The sequence below is a fragment of the Sturnira hondurensis genome, unplaced genomic scaffold (genome assembly GCF_014824575.4).
Source record: "Sturnira hondurensis isolate 20B ecotype Veracruz unplaced genomic scaffold, ASM1482457v3 Scaffold0020288, whole genome shotgun sequence".
Lineage (NCBI taxonomy): Eukaryota > Metazoa > Chordata > Mammalia > Chiroptera > Phyllostomidae > Sturnira > Sturnira hondurensis.
In genome coordinates, this window is record NW_028092919.1 from 603,363 (window position 1) to 623,597 (window position 20,235).

Consider the following 20,235-nt stretch of genomic DNA (forward strand, 5'->3'; position numbering starts at 1 on the left):
AGGTGCCACCCTGCCTGCAGCTCTGGTTCTGAGGCGCGCTGTGCCCACTGCGATGCCTCACCGTGATTGGAAAACAGAGCCGCAAAGGAGACAGGAGCTGACGGAGTCGCAGGCCCGAGGCTGGGTGGTCAGGTGAGGGATGAGGATGGCAGATGTCACAGCACGGTGCCCCGCGCAGGGTGGCTGAGAGGAGGGCAGGTGCCCTGGCTCCCTGGGGCGGCCGTGCCGGCGTCTCTGCGGCAGGTGTCTCTGCAGACCTAGGTGCCAGCAGGGCTTCGTAAACACCTGCGTGGCCTTGGCCCCGTTCTTGGGCTGCGGCTGCCTGGGCAGCCGAGGCACCTCCTCTCAGACTGCAGTCCGGTGCCTCCTTGGCCAGGTTTCCTGGTTCGTTGACCGACCTGCACATTGGCTCCTCCATACTCACTGCCCTCCCTGCAGCTGGGACTCTCGGCTCCCTTTCCTCTGGGCTCAGGTGGTGGTGCACCTGCCTCTCCACATCCCTGTTCATCCAGGGAGAGCGACCGAAGGACAGGTACCTGGGGTAAGCATTCACGAGCCCCGCCCCCACCCCGCCCCCATTCCCCTATTGACAGAAGTAGGGGCTTTGGTCCCGCAGTGCGTACCGGAAGGAAGGCCAGTAAACCAGCTTCGGTGACACTGTTCACACACTCGAAGCGGGTCCCTTCCCCAAGGCACCGCTGGCAGGGAGGGTGGAGCCAGAGGGCAGGCACGGGGTCTCGTGACACACAAATCCAACCCGCGCAGGCAGTGGGGTTTCTGGGGGGAACTGTTCTGAAAGCTACAGAGTTCAGGTGCTGATCTGGTCAGGGGTTCAAGTGTCAGTCTTCTTGCCAGGCTGGTCTCTGAGACGCCCACATGTGGGCAGCAGAAGCTGTTCAAAACCAGGACACGGCCTGTGACTATTTCCTCGGAGGTCTGGTGGGTGCGGGGGGCGGGACACCTCGCTGAGCTGTGTAGGGAGGTGGTGGGTGTTGTTTCGAAATAATAACCAAAATATAAGTGTAGGAAATTACCATAATGACTCCTTTGGTATGCTTTCTTTTTTCTGAAAAGATGTGCTTCCGAACGTCCGACTGTTTGCCGTCCGCCTTTCCAGTCCCCCTGGTGTGCGTGCGGCTGTTTGCTGTGATCGTGGATGGTGGACTGTGCTGCTCAAACCACAGAATCTGCGGCAATCGCCTAACTGTTAGTGCACCTGTGTCTTCTGATTCTTGGCGTTTGCACAATACCTGGCACAGAAATGTCACTCTGTTCATTTATTTTTAAAATTATGAGTAAATTGACTCTTCGTGTAATCGAGCATAGGCGATTCGGGTCTTTCCTAAATAACATTGAAGGATACTGGGACAGATGTCTCTGGGTGATGCAGCCAGGACAGCCCAGTAGACCTGGGTCACACCTGTGAGTCCCTGAGAACCTGGCAGAGGCCTCAGACCAGGCTTGGAGCAAAGCAAGGCCAGGGCATCCTTTCCAAGGTCAGCTTTCAAATGCCGGCTCCCTGGTTCCTCTGTGAGACTCGCTGGTGCACGGCCGGGAGGCGCCACCCCCCCCCCCCCCCCCCGTGGAACTGAAAAGGGGAGAAAGAAGCAACCAACTGCTGTGTTTTCTGCAAACAGCCCGGGCCTCCCGCCCCCAGGCAGCGGCCGCACGGTGCCCAGGCCGCCGTGCCTCAGTGTGCTGGAGGCTTTGACTGGTTCCGCGTGATAGCGGCAAGGGGTGCCCGGCCCTGGACGCCAGCCCTTCAGTTCCAGCATGGTTGCCGCTGGAAATCCAGGCATGACTGGCTGTCCATTCAGCTTGAAGAGGGGGGAAAGCACTTTTCTTTAAAAAAAAAAAAAAAGCGCACCAGAGCCAGCCCTACAGAAAACCCTGCCGTGCAGCGTGAAAGTGTGTGTGTGCCAGAGGGGCTGAGGGAAACGAGCGCGTCGGCCGGTTGTGCGTGACGGACTCAGCCCATGCGGTGGTTTGTCAGAGAACATGGCGTGAAGGATGAAAATTCGCTGTCTGATGTCCTTTTCTTCAAATGTGGCAAGTTTTAATGTTGCAGTTGAGGTGTATTTGTTAGGGACCTACTGTGTCCAAGGTCCTCGGTAGATACTGGGAGGAATCCAGTGCCCTGTTGGGAACGCCTGTGACTAAGACCCAGTGCCAGCCCTCGGGAGCCCCCTGGGGCAGAGTCATTCTCGTCCGTGGCCGAGAACGTGGCCACCACAGCAGTGCCTGCATCTCGCTCCCCGGAGGCTCTCACGCAGGTGCTCTGGGGTGAGGCCTGTGGCCTGAGGACTGTTCAGACGTCTCCTCGTGGGCAGTGCCACCAGACTCGAGAACGAGCAACTGGCCTGGAGGCAGGTGGGAAGGGAGGGGCAGCCCTGTCCCATCAGTGCGCAGGGGACACTGGCTTTGACCACTTTCTGTTTGAAAAGCAGGAGGGGACCCGGCGTTGTTTCACTGAGGCCCCCAGGAAGGGGTCCTCGAGGGAAGCGTGTTACTGGGCTTTCAGTGTTAGCGTCCTGGTGGGCAGAGAGGCCCCGGGAAGGGGTGCAGGCAGGGACGAGGAAGAACACCAATGAGAAATCATTGGGCATGTGTGGGCATTAGGAAGCAGGCTGTTCCCACCCTTTTTTCTTCATGCTCCAACAGCAAGGGTGAAAGTGCCACGCATACAGGGGACAGGCACAGACACTTTGACAAAAATGGTGTCATTAGTCCCTGCTGGACAAGAAATAACAGTCACAAGAGTTTCAGTGCGCAGCTCAAAGCCTTTTGCATCGTGCGGACTGTCATCCCGTGACGCTGCTGTCCTTACCCGCGGCGACCGTGTCTGTGTGGACACTGGAAAGGGCCGTCCGTGTACGTTCTTCAGTTCGCACAGTCTTCGGAGCTGACCGGGGAGGTGCCGACGTGCGAGGGAACCACCAGGGCGGCCGAATGGCAGGCCGGCGTTGCCGGTGTGTCTGTCCTGCTGGGGCCGGCAGGGCTCGGGCGCTGGCTTCCAAATGTTTAAAGCACAGGATTCCAGGAGTGGACAGAGATGAAAGCACAAGGCACGTGCCATCAAAACGGCAGCGCCAGCAGGTGTCGGGGGAACCCAGAGCCAGCTTTCAAGGTGCTGCATTTAGTACAGTTGACTTTTCACCTTTTTATTCATTGCCTTGCCATTGAGTTTCTAGTTTGGCACCAAATAAAAGACAAAGTCGCTGTTCCCAAGATCAGTCCCGTGAATCGGAGACTGTCGTGGTCTGATCGCGGTGACGGAAGAAGGGTGGAAGCCAGTGAGCTCCGGTGGCAGAGGCCACCTCAGCCTGGCGGGCTGGGCGGGGCCGTGAGCGTGGGCGGGGCCGTGTGTGTGGGCGGGGCCGTGTGTGTCTGCGGAGGAGGCGATGCTGGAACTGGTTCTGAAGGAAGGATGGGACTTCACGTGGCCATGCAGTTCTTCTCTTTCTTCCTTTCAGGTTTCATTTACTTATTTTTGGGTAGAGGAGAAGAGGGGGAGAGAGGGAGGGAAACATTGATGTGCAAGAGAAACGTCCGTCCGTTGCCCCTAGCGTGGGCCCAAGTTGGGTCCTGGCCTGCACCCCAGGCACAGGCCCTGACCAGGAATTATACTGGTGACCTTTCCGTTTCTGAGACGACCCCCAGCCCACTGAGCCACGCCAGCCAGGCCATGCAGTGCTTTATAAAACGTAAGCTACAAAGTTCAGTTACTTACACACATTGACTTAAAATTCCGGAATAATGCTAGAATGTCCATATCTGGGCTTCAGGAGAGGAACTTATGGGACAGCTCAGCAGACGGTCATAAGCACAGGGGAATTAAGCCGACTGAAAACACGAGGCACTGTGGTGCCTTGCCAATGAACTTGAGCCTGTCCCGTCCACCCTCACTCCAGCGCCTTGGGTGTGAGTGTCGGTGTGCGAGCGGATCCTGCCACTCACTCCGTCCCTGTCCTGCCTCTGGCTTCTGTTTTCACACGTAGAAAACCTCACGTATGTTTGTTGATCCTTTGTGCCTGGGCCTCATTCTTCATACATGTCTGTGGGGGGTTTTCATTCTAGGTGGCAATTTTTATTTCCTACCTGGAAGCCACCCGTGGTCACAAATTATTAAATCTTCGGAAGATCCCAGAATGTTCGTCGTAGAGAAACAGACCCATAGATGGGTCTGTGGCCGAGCTGGTCTGGACGGAGGCGCCCACAGGGGCAGCTGTGGGGTGTGGGGTGGGGGAGGGACCTCCCACTACATGTGTCCCACACCAGAGCCGTCACGGGGGTAAACCCTCTCTCTGATTTTCTTTTAAGAGGAATAAGTTTTCATCTCCTGGAAGAGCTTACTGAAAGTTACATATGAATGTGGAAGGAAAAGGGGGAAAGCAGAGAGCAGAGGACCCGCAGGACGGGCTGGGTGGAGCCCCACCCACTGTGAGTCAGGTCACTCACAGGTGCCCCTCGTGTGTGACCCGGGGCTGGTCCAGTGTTGCACGTTTACCGATCATCGGTCAGAGGGTTATAGTAGGTTGATGCCCTACGGTTACCACGGATGTGAACCTGCCTTGCATCTAGGACCCCCGACAGTGCTGCCGCAGACCCCGAATGCCCTTCCCCTGCCTTGAAATGCATCTCAGGAGTGGGAGAGAGGCCGCTGCTCCGCAGAGGTCTCCATTTTGCTCTTAAAAACTGCTGTTTTTTTTTTTAAGATTTATTTATTTATTATTTATCTTTAGAGGGGAAGGAGAGGGAGAGAAACATCAATGTATGGTTGCCTTTTGTGCGTCCCCTGCTGGGAGTTAGCCTGCAGGGAACTGGCCTGCAACCCAGGCATGTGCCCTGACTGGGAATCGAACTGCGATCCTCTGGTTCTCAGGCCCACGCTCAATCCACTGAGCTATGCCAGCCAGGGCTTAAAAACTGCTGTTTTTATTGAAAAAAACGACATGAAATTAAAGAGAAGGTTGAAAACCAGTTTGATTGCTGTACTGCTTTAACTCAGTCCCATCTACATTTCATTCTTTGTTCACAGTCACGGATATTTTTCTGTAGTTGCATTTCCGTTGCGCTCAAACACTCGTTATTCCTGGACTCAGCAACGTTGGGTTCTCGCCCTGCGTTTGGCGCCCCCCGGGGGCCCCCGCTGGGCTGCTGCGCCTCCTGTTCTCTGCCTGTGAAAACCGAACTGGGCCCCACGCCCTCCGTGAGCATCAGGAGTCAGGTGGGCGGCCCCGCGGTGCAGAGGGAAGTGACGCTGCTCAGGGCGTGTCTGCTGCCCCTGGTGCTCCCGTTACAACTACAGTGCTTTGCTGAGTCACCCTGAGGGCTGCACGAAGTCGGGGTGCAGGGATTCCGGGTTCGCACGGGCGCCTCTCCAGATGTGCAGCCACGCAGTTGGGAAGGAGAGAGGCCGATGCTGCGTCCTGACACTGGCGGTTCTGACTGTGCATATCCCCGTGAACAGAACGCCAGCCTCGCCCTGACGTTCAGGCCTCACTCTGAAGCTGAGTTCTACCTGCGTAAAGGGAGGTTTCCAGGGCGCACCTTCCTCGCCAATTGCTCTCGTGTGTCTGACGCCGCGATGGTGTCTGATTTAATGGACTGTGCACAACCAGCTCAAAATGTCCGGCATGAAGCATTTATAAGATACTGTTTGCAACAGAGGGACCTTTTCCGTCCCCAGGAAACAGAGAAACAGAAGGCAGGTGACCGGATCTGGGAGGGAAAGTAACATTAGTCTTCCTGTGGCTTTGCACCTTCGTCCACTCAGCGCCACGGTGGTTCCAGGGGCGTGACGAGTGCCGCGTGTCCCCGACGAGGGCGCCAAGGCCCCGGGATGTGCAGGACTAGATCATGCGTTGGAATCAAGGCCTTCCTGCCTCCAGCGCCCGGGGTCCCACCCGCCAGGAGCCCCAGCTCGCACCACGTGCATCACCTGTCTTTCTGGGCTGCTGTTCTGTTTGTGAGGGAGTGCGGCCGACCACCCCGCGCATCGGGGTTTCAAACAGCCACCCAGACGCCCCCGGACTCGGGGAGGCTCCACTGTCTCACAGGGGTCTCAGCAGCATCCGGACAAGGAAGCTGCCAGGGGTCCCGCAGCCTTGCTCTGGAAGGGCTGCCGTGCCCCCCACACTGTGTTGGTTGTGAGAGTCACCGGCCAGCCCAGCCCCGATGGTGGCAAACACATTTTCCCTCTTGATGGCAGGACCTGCAGACATGTTATGATCAACTGTAACTGGTCACTGTTTTTTCTGTTTTAAATCTCCAGCGTGCTGTATTAAGCTGCGTTATTACCAAAGCACTGGAGAGTGTTAGGGAATGAAGCTTTAGTTCCTAAGTGTGTCTCCTCGTTTTGTCCCGATTCACCAGCAGGATGGAGATGGTTCTGAGGAGATAACGAGCATCGCGCTTCTCTAAACACTGCAGACAGAGCCTGTGACTAGGGGGAGGCTGGGATTCGCACCGGATGCCCAGGTGCACGGTTGAAAGGAGCTTTAATAGATTTTGAAGTAGATGAAAAGATACAAAACATAATCTAGCTTGTAGGGCCGTTTTCTTCTGGACTTGCAGAAGCGTTCATGGTTTTCTGAAATGCACAAAGGCGGGCACTTCTGGGTGAGTGTCTTCCTTGTGCACGTGGTAAGGTTGGTCCCCGTCCCCGGACCAGACCACCCCGTGTGCCGCCACGCCCGGCGTGTGGGGTGGCTCCGCCCGACACGGAAATGCCTGCCACTCCAAAGACGTTCCCTAGAATGAGGGTCCTCAGTCAAGTCCTCGCTTCTCAGAATTATTCTCATTTTCCATGTGACTTTCATGAAAATCCCAAATCACAGATAAGGAACCATTTTAGGCAATAAACTGTTACCTTTAACTTCTTCTCCTTCCAAAATCTAATTTCATTTTGCATCTCAAAATGTTATTGCCATGTGCTAAAATGAGTTCTGAAATGTAAAACCTGAAAAAAAAGTGTAAACCTGAATGTGCCGCAAAGAAGACGTCTTCCTGGGGCTTCATGTCTGAGGCTGAGACAGCTAAGATTTAGGACTTTATTTAGGAAGAAGCTCTTAAAAATGAACCCTAGGTGACGTGTTCTTTTTTTTTTAATTTTTAAAATTTATTTATCTTTAGAGATGAAAGGAAGGAGAGAAAGAGAGAAATATCAATGTATGGTTGCCTCTCATGAGTTCCCTGCTGGGAACTGGCCCGCAATCCAGGCATGTGCCCTGACTGGGAATCGAACCGCAATTGTTTGGTTCACAGGCCCGCACTCAATCCACTGAGCTACACCAGCCGGGGCACGTGTTCTTAAAATGAGTCTAGTAAGTGACATCACAGGGGTTTAAGGCTTCTGCCCGGTCTGGTGTGACTCAGTGGATTGAGTGCCGGCCTGCGAACCAGAGGGTCACCAATTCTATTTCCAGTTGGGGCACATGCCTGGGATAGGTCCCCAGTTGGGGGCACGTGAGAGGCAACTGATTGGTGTATCGTTCCTCTTTCTCCCTCCCTTCCCCTCTCTCTAAAAAGTAAATAAAATCTTAAAAGAAAGTTTTTAGAAGCTTCCTTCTGTGGGTTGTTGTTAGGTTTCTGTAGGTTTGTTTGCTCGGATTGCACGCTCTGCCATCAAGTCTGGGGATTATTTTTGATAATATGACTCAAGCCACAGGTATATTCTGTTTAGCTCACATGATGTTTTAAAAATGGGCTTAGTTGCCAATATTTTAGTGTCAGAAAATGTCATATGAAGTCTGAAATGCAGCTTTCCTATATGAATCAGAATATCTGATAATATTGGACCAGCGATTCCATTTGGACAGTGTGAGGCTGAGTAGCCCGACCTTTGCTCCCTTGTCCCCCCACCCCACACCCCGCTGGCCCCTGTGAGGCATTTGCGTTTGAGGCGGTGCCAGAATCATGGCTAAACACAGCCAGACTCCCCTTGATGTTTGATGGGCAGAGGTCGACGTTTGGGCTCCTCCTGGGCACTTCCGTGGCACCTCGGTGACAAGGGGCTGAGGCTCTGGGTGTTCGGGGGCAGAGAGAAACGATGGAAGTCTGTCGCTCCTGACCAGCTCTGGCCACAGAGACACAATCGCCGCCTGAGTCTCAGCCGCATGGGTGAGCCTCACGTTGGCAGCAAGTACTTCAGCACAGACTGTACCCGCTGACTCAAAAACACGGCTCATCGGTCATCTTTCGCCGCATACCTGACACGCAGGCCAACCCAGACTGCAGTTTTTACTTCTCTCAGCAGTGTTGTGAAGCCATAGAGGATGGAGAAAAATAATTATAGTTCCAAACTACCTTGAAATCTGAATTGAGGAATCCAGGCAAACGAAACAGTAGTCCCACCCTTCGAACCTGTCCTTCGGGTTGGCACTGTCTTTGTAAGATGTGCTGTGATGAGGTCTGCTTCATCGTCATTGCTGAATTTTCCAGAAGATAGTTATGGTTTTCATGCCCATTTGGAAATTTTAAGGTGAATCAAAAAGCAAAATTACCTTGCCACTGTGTCCAACTTTCTGAAACAAAGAAATGAAATGGATCTACGTGGGTAGTCTTGAACATTTTCAAAATTAGGTGTACTATAGTAATGGAGCTGGCATTATTGAGAGCTTGCTATGTGCTGATATTTTAAGTATTCCACATGAATCAACTCACCCTCATTAGATATCCCTGCTTTACAGGTGAGAGTTGAGCCATAGAGAGGTAATAGGACTTGTCTGGGCATTTTCCCTGGGGGGTCTTGTTTCCACACCCGCTTTAGTCCCTCTTCTCTGCGCCTCCGGGTCTCCCACCGGCAGCACCACCTCCACAGGACGCCGCCTCGGCCTCCTTCCAGGCGTTGCCATGCTGTGCAGTCTCCAGTTTGGGCTTTCCATTCTCTGCTGGAACCTGAGGGCTGAGAGTCACAGGTGCGCCATGCCAGACACAAACAGGGTCATCAGGAGGAAGATGGACGGAAACTGGGATTTACTTTTTAAAATACAGCAGTGTAGCTCCACTCCAAAGGCTGTCTTTCTCTTCTAGATTGAGTGGAACCAGTGCACATCCTCCAAGTCACGGAAAATGTGGCCATGTGTGCAGGTGAAGGTTCAGGTCAGGACGTTTGGATTTGGGGGAACTGGCCTCTGGTGCCAGATGACCACCCACGTGGTCACAGGGACGAAGTTCCCAGCAGCCGGCTCATCCCTGCACATCTCCCAGCTCGGAGCTGCCCGCCCCAGGCCTCTGAAACAGGGTAGTAGTAACAATACCTGCCTGGCACTTTCGTAAGGGTCCGATGAGGCCATATTGACGTAGAGTGTATGCTGTGTCATCGTAGACAGTGTGTGGGTAAGGCGCGCTTACATACTGCGTGGCCTCAGGGCTGCATGCGGGAGCGCCTGGGTTCTCTGACTGAGTACAGGGCAAGCAGGATAAGAAAAGCTTCCCGAAATACAAGTACCCTTTTTGGGGGGGCACATTTTCAACTTTGTTAGGTAACACAGAACTGTTTTCCAAAGTGGTTGTACCAATATAAATACACTTTTAAAAATCAAAAAGCTAAAAGGAGCAAAATTTTCCAGGGTTCAAGAGCTGAGAGGAGGAAGCCCTGAGGTGGGAATGGATGGACCGTGTTCTGTCCTGTTCGCCAGGCCGCGAGCCTGCCCTTCGGCCTCTCTGGGCTTCGTGGATGGTGTACAAGAATACAAGCCACTTTAAGGTGCTCAGGTTTCACAGATTTTGTAGAACCGGTGAGACCTGGCTATCATGCACGCGTCCTGTTAGTGTGTGAGAACTCAGGGCGGGGGTGCTCAGAGGACTCTGGTCTCGGTGGCTCTCTGGTGGGTCCTTCTAGAAGCTTCAGAAAAACTTTCAGCCACAAATGTGTGCCCTAAGGGTCTGCACCTAACCCTAAACCCATTATTTATACAAGAAATAATTTGCTGTTTGAAAATCTGCTCATTATGTGACAGTGTCAACACACTTTGGGAAAGTTTCACGTAAACATCCCCGCCCCCTCCGCTGCCACCTTTAGTGTGGGCACCGAGTGTCCACGCTGGCTGCAGGCTCCCGAGTCTGCTGAATGCAGGACAGACTCCACCCTGCTCGTCCACCCTCCGTCCGAAAGTTCAATAAACTTTCGCTTCCTCCTGGTAGTGGTTTGTAGAAAAACATCCACTGCATGATAACCAGGAACTGGTGTATCTGGAGTTTGCTGTGACTCTTCTCTGCCTGTCCCCAAGTCCTAATTAGTCAGTGTCTGTGTGGGGCGGAGAGTGCGGCGACACTTGTACAATGAATAGAACCTTGCGTGGAAGGAATTTCCCAGGTTTGCTGCTTTGGTTTGTCTTTCTCAGTGATGATACATTGTTCCTGGTGGCCAAACATTGAGTGAACATTTACACTGAATTAGATGTTGAAGTGAACACAAATTAAATTAGGTTGTTTCTCTTGTTTGTTTTGCGTATTTTAATACACCTGCAAGTCAGATCTCATTGTGATGCCCCGTGATTTAAAAAAAAGAACAGTTTTTGTGGATTGAGCGTGGGCCTGCGACTCAGACGATCGCGGTTCGATTCTCAGTTGGGGCACACACCTGGGTTGCAGGCCAGTTCCCTGCAGGCCAACTCCCAGCAGGGGATGCACAAAAGGCAACCATACATTGATGTTTCTCTCCCTCTCTCCTTCCCTTCCCCTCTAAAGATAAATAAATAAAATCTTTTATAAAAAAAAAAAGAACAGTTTTTTGTGGGAAGGAGGTGGGTGGGTGGAGGTGGAAGTAGATATAAGGGGGATAAATGGTAATGGGAAAGAATACAATAAAATAAACTTTTAAAAACCAAAAAAATTCTGAAAAATCAGGGAATGCTATTTCACTTAATCAGCTTAATAAATAAATACTTTTCTTACCAACATATTTCTGAGACCAAAGGTTTGAATCATTAGAAAAGAGACAGGCCAAGGGAAGCGTGTTGCTAGGAGACTTACAAATGTGGGCCTTTATCTGAAGGAACGTCTTTGGTTGGGGACCCAGCACAGTGAGGGCGGAAGGAAGGGCTGTGATGGACAGGCGTGCCGCTCCCGGGTGCAGGTTAGCAGCTTGAAAAGACGTCATCGACGGAGGTGCTCGGCGCACAGAGTACTGCAGTGTTTGCAACTCCGCAAGTTCCGACGTCTGTATATTCCATGAGGGCGTCACCAGAGTCAAGATAACATACTGAGGTGTCTGTGCATTGACAGAAGGATTTAATTGAAATATCAAGGTTCCATACCTTCTCCAGAAAAAAATTTTACCATTAGGTTGGATTTAAAAAATAAAATTAGATCGACGTACATGGATGTGTTTAGTCACAAAGCATCGTCTCCGTAACCGTAGTTCACTAGTTTTAAACTAGGGTGTGGCTGGAGCTCACGCTGCAGCATGACTGGCCTCCAGTGGTGTCTTCGGGGACCGCACCACGGCTGCTGCAGAGCCACGGGCGGGCTGCAGGGGGCGCCGGGGCGCAGCAGCAGAGGCCTCTCACCTGGGCTAAGGAGGCTGGGTCTCTGCGTGGTGGCGGGGGGGCGGGGGGGGGGGGTGCCGCTTCCCTGGGCCCGGGCCGCGCTGCAGAGTGTTCCGATGCTGGGGGGTGTTTCCAGCCCTTCTTGCTCAGGACTTCCGCAGAGGAAGGGTCACCCTATTTCCATTTTCTCAGAGAGGAGACTCCTGTCTGGCTCTCTTCTCTCCGCTGTGCTGATCCTTTGGCAAAACACAGGCGGGGCCAAGGTAGTTTACAGTTCAGAGTACGGGACACAGAGCTTATTCTTGTATTATTATTATTACTATTGATTAATTATTGCATTATTTTCCACACAAACAATTGTACACCTGCTTTTGTTTTGTGCCCCACCCCGGTCTTTATTATGTGACCTTTTTGTAAGGATCGTGTTGTTCGGAAACCCGATGTGGTGCAGGAACTGGACACCCAAAAGAGGACCTGACTCGGGAGTAATTCTGCCATCACGTTTTGAAATTTTCTCTGAACAAAAGCCTGATCGTATCGTATTACTCAAATACATAAGAGACTAGAGCTGACTCAGTGTCTGTTAGTGTCCAGCTTGACACTGCATTGACAAATACTTTGTAACCAGTTACAAATATATTGGTCTGACCGAGGCTTAGGCTGAGACAAATCCTAGGTAGGGATTTGACAACCGAGAACCTACAAATACTCTGCTGGTGCGCAGATTTTACTTGCTTAGTTTGTTTCAGTTCCAATTTCTATTTTTAAAAAAGTGCACAGTTTTAAACTTATAATCTGAATTAGATTCTTCTAGTCTAATGTTGTATGCCTTGGTAGAAACGGCATTTCCCGTCATCTACAAAACAGAAAAATATGTGTAAACAAAAAAAAAAAAATACGCAGCAGCCATTAGAATGGCTCCCTGTACCTGAGAACAGTGAGTTCCACCCACAGTGCTTTGGAGCAACTGGCTGTGATCGGTCCCGTCCAGCAGAGGGCGTCCAAACTCCACTAAGTTATACAAACCCAAGGATCTGTTGGGTTGGCCAAAAAGTCCTTATGTTTTTTCTGGTAAGATAGTTCTAGTAGGTCTTAGTTGGGTTTAACTTCATTTGAAACAGTTTTGTTAGATTGTATTGTGACAGGTGTCATGTTAGCGTGCATTTAAAAACAAAGTTGTCCAAATTGATAAATTTTGTGCAGCCATTTTAATGTTGAAGATGGAAGAAAATATGCAGCATTTCAGTGTATTGTGCTTTATTATTTCAAGAAAGGTAAAAGCACAACTGAAACACAAAAAAGATTTGTGCCGTGTGTGGAGAAGGTTCTGTGACTGATCAAATGTGTCAAAAGTGACTTGGGGAGTTTCTTGGTACTATTGAAATTTTGGCCAAATAACCCTTTGCTGTGGGGTTGTCTCCTGCATTGGAAGATGTTTAGCAGCACCCCAACCTCTTCTCACTAGAAGCCAATAGCAGGAGATAGCTGATATATTCAAATTATCCAAATCAATAAAGTAATTGGTGAACATGAAAAACGTGTCTTTTATTTTCCATGAAAAATGCAATGGACTTTTTGGCCAACCCAAGAGTTCACTGGTTTCTGTCCCGTTTTGTTTTTTGCTATTTTAAAGCCACAGCTCCTTAAAATGAAGTTTCCAGTCTGTGGAGATGCCCCGGGGGTCACGCTGGTTGGAGAGGCCGAGTTGTCACTACAGAAACCCCATGAGGCTGGAGAACAGTGGAACCTCCCTGGGTTTGTCCAAAAATACTCTGCCCCTCCCAAGCCAGCTCCTCTGGGTGGAGTTGTAAATATTCCCTCTGAGAAAGCCAGGGGCTGACTCCGCAGGCCGATGTGTCAGCAGAGTGGAGTCTGCATGCGGGGCTTTGTCTTCAGTGTGGCCTTGAAGACACACGGTGTGCATGTGTGACTGTGTGTGTGCATGTGTATGAGCGTGTCTTGTTTGTTTCTGTCTTGTTTCAGGAAAGACAGCATTTTACCCCTGATCTTATGTGTAGAAAAGGCATCTATTTCAACAATTTCTTCACGATATTTCACAGGTGCCAGATGGATAGACTGGCTGGCTGCATATTTCTACACTTATTCCTGGCATGGGGCCAGTTTGGCCTTAACTAAAACGAGTTTCAGGATGAATTCTGAGGACGAGAATGCTCTCCATCTCCTGCGCAGGTTCCTCTGCTGTGCAACAAACCAATTTGCAACATAACCTATTATAGAACCATCCATTCGGAGCTGTGCCTGCTTGTTAGTTAAATGGCAATTGTTCTTTGTTTTGCTTTTCATTTCAAGGGAAGCCTTTGTAGGCTGTCCCTTCTTCTGCCACTGGCCTGGTCGAAATCTCTGGTTCTGATTTATCTAAGTCGTATGACCATGAAGAGCTGGCTGTCATGAGGGCTAATAAATACTTTCTCAAGCAGAGATGTTTTCTTAGTCTGTCCGAGCTGCTGCACTACAGACCAGGCAGCTTACAAACAGCAGAAATTTGTTTCTCACCGTTCTGGGGGCTGGAAGCTGGAGATGAGGCACCAGCTGGGTCCAGTGACATGAGGCTGCCTCCTCAGAGGTAGACTCGTCCTGGGTCCTCACACAGTGAGAGAGGCAGGGAGCTCTGGGGTCTGTGTAAGGCCATTAATGTCCCTGGTGGCCCATTTGCCTCCACAGGCCCTGCCTAGTAAAACCACCCTATCTGACATTAGGACTTCAACAATGAGTGTGGGGGGCACACAGCCAGACCACCGCTCGTGCTCACTGACCTAGGGCTCTCTCCCCAGGGTCATGGGCTCTGTGGGCTTCGCCGTCGCCAAGGAGTCTCACAAACTTTTCCATGATGCCGTTCGCCCAGAGGGAATGCACGTCCTTTCCATGCACTGTTTTTGGGGGGCAGTCCTGTCCGGTTTCCTGTCCGTACTCTGTCTTTCTACCTTAAAAGTCTATTTTTCTCCCCCTTTACGAATTTACATTCGTGCTTTGGTTTTTGTTCTCAGGAGATAATGCAGTCGTTCCTATATACTTCCTGAGCACCTGCTGACATCTCACCTGTGCCTCACCTGTGTCTCCTCTGGTTGTTAGAGAGACATCATTCGCCCCAGGGGCCCTGGAGCTGGAACCCACAGGGTGGCTCACATGCCTGAGGTTACGGAGCCCAAACTCAGGACCCCCACACAAAAGAAGCTCAGTTGTGTAGTGTGATCAAACTGTGTTATTTGCTCAGATAATTTTTGAAGATGGTTAAATAGGAGCAGTGATACATATGCACCTTAAACATTTTAACTGAGAATGTCTACGTTGGAATTCTTGCGTCAATGATTTGATGTAGGATGATTACCTTTTGTGCCAGAATGTTTTTGGTTTAAGAATTTTTCTCTGTTCGGGGTTTTGCCTTGTCTCTGTTGAGCAAACAATACCTACTGTACTTCCAGGTGTTGTCTCATCTGTGTGTTCCAGGCTGGTGTCTTTTAATTGGAGTCAGAACTTAAAGACACCCGAGAAACAGTGTGAGAGTTTCTAGATGTTTCCAAAGCCTTCTGCCTACCTCGTCCCTTTGTTTCCCCGTGCCTGTAACTCAACAGCAAAGTCAGCGAGCCTTCGGGCCATCGGGGCTTCACAGAGCACAAGAGCCATTGTTGCGAGACAACTCTCTGCACCCGTCAGACAGGCTTTGTCTGAAGTGGGTCATGTTGCCACAAGGACAGGCGGGGTCAAAGGTCGCCATGAGAACCCTGGCTCTGGGTAACCCGGTGGTTCCGGTGGGGGAGGGGCGCACACCCAGCGGGGATGGAGCTGGGTGACAGTCCTGGTGGGGACGAGGACAGAGACCCTCTGCCCAGAGCCTGTGTTCCAAGGGACGAGAGGAAAAAGGAAACAGCCAACCTCTGTGAGGACACAGGGTCCCAGGCTGGGCATCACCGAGGCTGAGACAATAGATCTCTGCAGGAGTTTTTATTTTACAAAGTTAGTTGGGTTGAATATTCCCTGAAGTTTGTACCTAAACCACCACCTGGGGTTTTGTGAGAAACAGTATTTTTTTCAGTTACATCTTATGTATCTGTTGGGTTGGCCAAAAAGTTTTAGTTTTTTCTGTAAAATAAAAGACACATTTTTCATTTTCACCAATAACCTTATTGATTTGGATATTGGGATATGTCAGCTACCTCCTGTGTGGTAGAACGTTGATTGTTACCCAATAATGTCTCCATTTGATCGCTATCAACTTCAACCAGCCTACCCAAGTGACTGTGCAGCAACTGTCCAGTGAGAACTCTCCGGCAGGAAACTTCGCACACCGCTCTGGACATGTTTGACCAGTCACAGCACCTTCTCCACACACGGCACGAGGCTCCTTTGCATTTCAGTTGTGTGTTTACCTTTTTTGAAATAATAGAGCATAATACGTTGAAATGTTGCTTATTTTCTTTCATCTTCAATATTAAAATGGCTACACAAAAACTCACCCATTATGGCAAGTTTTTCTAAATGCACGCTGATGTGACAGCTGTCACAATACAATCTAACAAAATCGTTTCACATGAAGTTAAAGACATCTAAACACTACTAGAGTCATCGTGCGGAAAAACCTAAGTAACTTTGTGGCCAACCCAGCATTAGGTTTTGGTGACATTTCTGAATTCTCAGATGCTTAAGGATGCAATTCTGGGTTAAGGTTTATTGCACTGTTATAAACACTTTTTATTAAGAAAAATTACAGCACCTGCAGTCCTCTAGTATGCCGTTTCTGTGATTCATTTACCGCACGTTGCTCATGTAGCTGACATTGATTATTACCTGTTCTGCAAAGTCATGTAGCTTGGTGGAGAGGCAGAGAAAAAGAAGTCTGAGCTCAAAGAGTTGAGATTATGTAACTTTGCAACTAAAGAATACTGCTTTGGGGAGCCAGAAATATATGATTTTTAAAATTTCATTGTTTGGGGCCAGGGCCTTGTCCATAGTTCCATTATTTGGTGCCTTGTCTGTGTTCCTCTGTCCCTTGTTTTGTGGGAAGCAGGGCTGTCTTTGACTGAATGCCGGGCACCGGGCCTGGAGAGATACTGGCATGGAGGGTCCCAGGCCCAAGGCCGGGGCCGAGGCCACTCCTCCAGGGAGGATGCTGGCTCAGGCTGCAGGGACTGCGCTCACAGGCTCACAGCTGGCTTTGCTGAGACTCCAGGCCGTGAAGCCCCGGCGGTATCCCTGCTGGGGGCTGGCTCCTTCTTATTCGAGGCTCAGCCTGGGAAGACGGCATTCCAAGGCCTTGGCTGGTAGTGGGGAGGCCCATTCACCTTTGAGACACGGTCCTTCATCTCTCCCCTCCTACTCCTGACATTTTCAAAACGAGAGTTGCAATTTGGTAGGGAACTGCGTCAGGAGACAAAAGACGTTTCTCTGCGCTTTCTCTCCCACTGCCATCAGATTGGCCTGGAGATTCCGCATCATGAGGATCTTTGTTGCTCTTTTAGGAGAGCAGCGTTGACGTTTTACCCAGTGTCCTAGGGGAGGGGTGGCCGGGGCAGCCTGGGCCACCAGGTGCAGCTCCAGGTGGGGGCTCTAGGTTTGTGACTGGTTTGACCACAGTGATGTCAACGCCACACCAGAGGAGAGGCTCGACTGGGACTGGTCGCTGGACGTGTGGTCTCTGTCTTCGTGGAACAAGGCCGCATGAGTGGGTGTGGGCGGAGGAGCCCGCTTCATGCCGAAAACCAGAGGCACCGGGTGCTTGAGCTTACAGCCTTCAGTTTGGATGGCTCCGTCCACTCAGGGGAGCTTCTCACCCCATGCGATTCAGAGGTGCAAAGTCTCCGATTGTCCCGGAGAGTTGAGTTAGAGGCAAGTTTCAGAGGCTGGGAGGTGGGCTGGGAACTGTGGCTGACTCTCTGCCCGCAGCTGGGGGACCCGCCGGCACTGAGGGGGCCCTGGGGGTCCAGAGTAGAGGGGAAATACGGTCTGAGCATCCTCAGTGTCACCAAATCACCTCCGACGGAAACATATCCACAGAAAGGTGGACCCACTGTGTTACTACTAAGCTCTGCTTTGATAAGTTTGTGTTATCAAATGGGCTTTTGGGTTTGGCTTCAGGTTTCTTGAGCTCAACAAATCAGGGCCGTAGATTGGGGTAGCCAGAAATGGTAGCCAGATAAAACCAACCATTTTGTTTTTTCCCTATGATGACTTTAGGAGTGCTTAGTTGTCTTTAACTTCATTCAAAAACAATTTTGTTAGATTGTATTGTGACATCTGTCATATCAGCATGCATTAAAAATACTTATTGAAATTGGTGAACTTTGTATAGCTATTTTAATATTGAAGATGGAAGGAAATAAGCAACATTTTTGGCCTATTATGCTTTATTATATCAACACAAGTAAAATTGCAACCGAAATGCAAACAATGATTTGTGCAGTGTATGGAGAAGGTCCTGTGACGGATCGAACATGTCAAAAGTGGTTCGTGAGGTCACGCTGGACAACGGTGCTCCACAGTCGGGTAGACTAGTTGAAGTTGATAGCGATCGATCAATATATTGAGAACAATCAACGTTCTACTACATGAGATCTAGCTGACATACTCAAGCTATCTAAATCAATAAGGTTATTGGTGAAAATGAAAAGTGTGTCTTTTATTTTATGGAGAAAACCAAACAGACTGTCTGGCCTAACCAGTGTGCCTGTCACTGCTCACTTAGCTGGCTGAACCCTGACTGTGGGGCCTCCAGTGTGCACAAACACCCTTCAACTTGAGAAGGAACCGGGCTCACAGCTCCGGTTCCCCCAACGCCGTGGCCTCAGCTGCCGTTATCTTGCCTCTGGCCTTCCCGACGCGCCCTGTGCTGGGTTTGTGGCAGTGACCATGTTGGCTGCGGTGCTTGCCCAGGGCGGCTCCAGTATTGAACGGCACCCTGGACGGGGATCAATGGCGCGTGGGACACTCAGCAAAACAGAGGGCCATCTTCCATCCCCGCTTTAAACGGAGCCTGTCCTTCCTGAAGGGCGTCCTGTTCCGCTGGCTCTCAGGTTTAAATGTGAGTGACGGTGCATCCCTCCCTGGGAAGGCAGACACCAGCCTGTCCCCTTGACGCAGGCTGCAGCTGGGACCAGAGCAGAACCCTGCCAGCCCCGGTCTCTGCTGGGGGACCGCTGGGCAGCGCCTGCGCTGTGGTGCAGGCGCCAGGTGCATGGCCCGCAGCTCCTGGGACTGGAACCTGCTGCCCTGTCTGTGTGGAGCTCAGCTGGTGAGTGCCTGCTGCTTTCATCCAAAATTGGACACAGATTTTCCTTTCTAAACAGAAATCCGAGGGATATTTGAGCAGTACAGACATATAAGAAGGGCTTCTACATTAGAAGACCTTGCGTCAGTGAGTGGTAGAGAGACACACTGTCCCTGTGTAAGATGGTGGCTCACCTGGCACTCCAGGGTCACTCTGCGCTGCCCCACGCATCTCACATAGGGACAGCATGTTCTCTGGGTGGGGACAAGGTGGATGGAAACCAGGGGTTGACAAAGGCTCGTGGTCCCTTCGCTTTATGTAAAAACACTCACACAAGTCTGAGGTTTCCTGCTTGGGATTTGAGCAGCAGAGCCCACGGTGGGGCAGGGAGTGGTTCTGTGCCCTGAGGGGGCTGACTGGGGTCCTGTCCTTGACGTTCCTGCCCACACACACCGGCCAGGGGTGGGGGGCACGGGGAACAAGTCCTGGGCCTTTTGGTGTCCTCAGCTGGGAGAACATGGTGAGTGTGCTTCTCTGCGTTGAATCCAGAGACATGGCGAGAAAATGCATGCAGAGAGCGCAGTCTGCTTACAAAGACTTGGTAACAACGGGGCTCTGTGAAATGTTTTCGTCAAACTAACCTTGGCGAGCCAACATCTGGGTGTCACCTTTTCTTCATGAGACAAAAGTGACAAGAAGAGCTCTAAAAACTTAGTCCCTTAGTCTCAGGGACTAAGACTGTTGACGCTGCCAGGACCTTTCTGTTTAACTTATTCGGTTGAAGCTCTAAAAATGGGTAGTTTCCTTGGCATCACAAAACATCATTAAGTTGGTACGGTGCGATTTTAAGTAGCTCTACTGAGCTCCTCAAAGGCTGATGATAAAAACTGGTTTTTTGACCCCAGGATCTCTGATGTTCTTCTCAGGAGTGCTTGAGAGCTTCCCCTCGCTTTCGGGAAGTGACGCAGCTGGGACAGGTTCTAGAGGGGCGTGGGCAGGGTGCCGGCCCAGAACAGCCACCCCCGTCACGGGAAGCCAGGGCTGGAAGCTCAGCCACCGTCTGCTGGGCCGGCCACAAATCCAGTGACAGAGTGCTGGTGGTAGTCCTGTGCTTCCCCTGAACCCCTCGTTCCCGACAACACAGCTGCGTGTCCTGAAGGACCTCAGGGACGAGTGTGACCTGTGTCCTGGCAGGTGGCTGGCTCGCCCCGCCTGGTTCAGGAGCCGCGGGAAGCGGCTGTCTGACATGCTATCTCCCCAGAAGGCCTGCGCCTGCTACTTTGTAAACAGCACGAGATTTACAGAACAGGGCGCTTTGAGAAGCTCGTTGGTTTCCGGAAGGTGACTTCTCAGCTGCTCAGTCCACGTGGGCAGAGGCCCCCCGACATGAGAGGCTGTCCAGGCCTTGGGCCAGTCTCTGCTTTGACCAGCTTTTGAGTCAGACTAAGTGCTGGGTTCTCTGCTACCACGGAGTACAGTCTGCTTGCTTGTGGGATGTTGGATTAATCTTGCTGCTTTCAGCTT

The 20,235-nt window shown here is 51.2% G+C and overlaps 1 protein-coding gene and 1 long non-coding RNA gene across 14 annotated transcripts in view; both read left to right on the forward strand.

Annotated features, from left to right (window-relative positions):
- The window catches only part of ANK2 (ankyrin 2), a 292,783-nt gene that overhangs the window by 139,547 nt on the left and 133,001 nt on the right, over positions 1–20,235 (forward strand). The window contains exon 1 of one of the 13 annotated variants that reach the window (XM_037029409.1): positions 18,538–18,735. The exons of the other annotated variants lie outside the window; for them this stretch is intronic. Within the exon in view, the coding sequence (XP_036885304.1) occupies positions 18,679–18,735 (57 nt within the window). The 5' untranslated portion in view covers positions 18,538–18,678. Of the gene's footprint in view, positions 1–18,537; positions 18,736–20,235 lie in introns of those variants that run through there. 13 annotated transcript variants of the gene reach the window in all.
- On the forward strand, positions 12,807–18,135 carry LOC118975484 (uncharacterized). The gene is made up of 2 exons (XR_005064073.1): positions 12,807–13,008; positions 18,095–18,135. It is a non-coding gene; the product is annotated as an uncharacterized LOC118975484 (long non-coding RNA).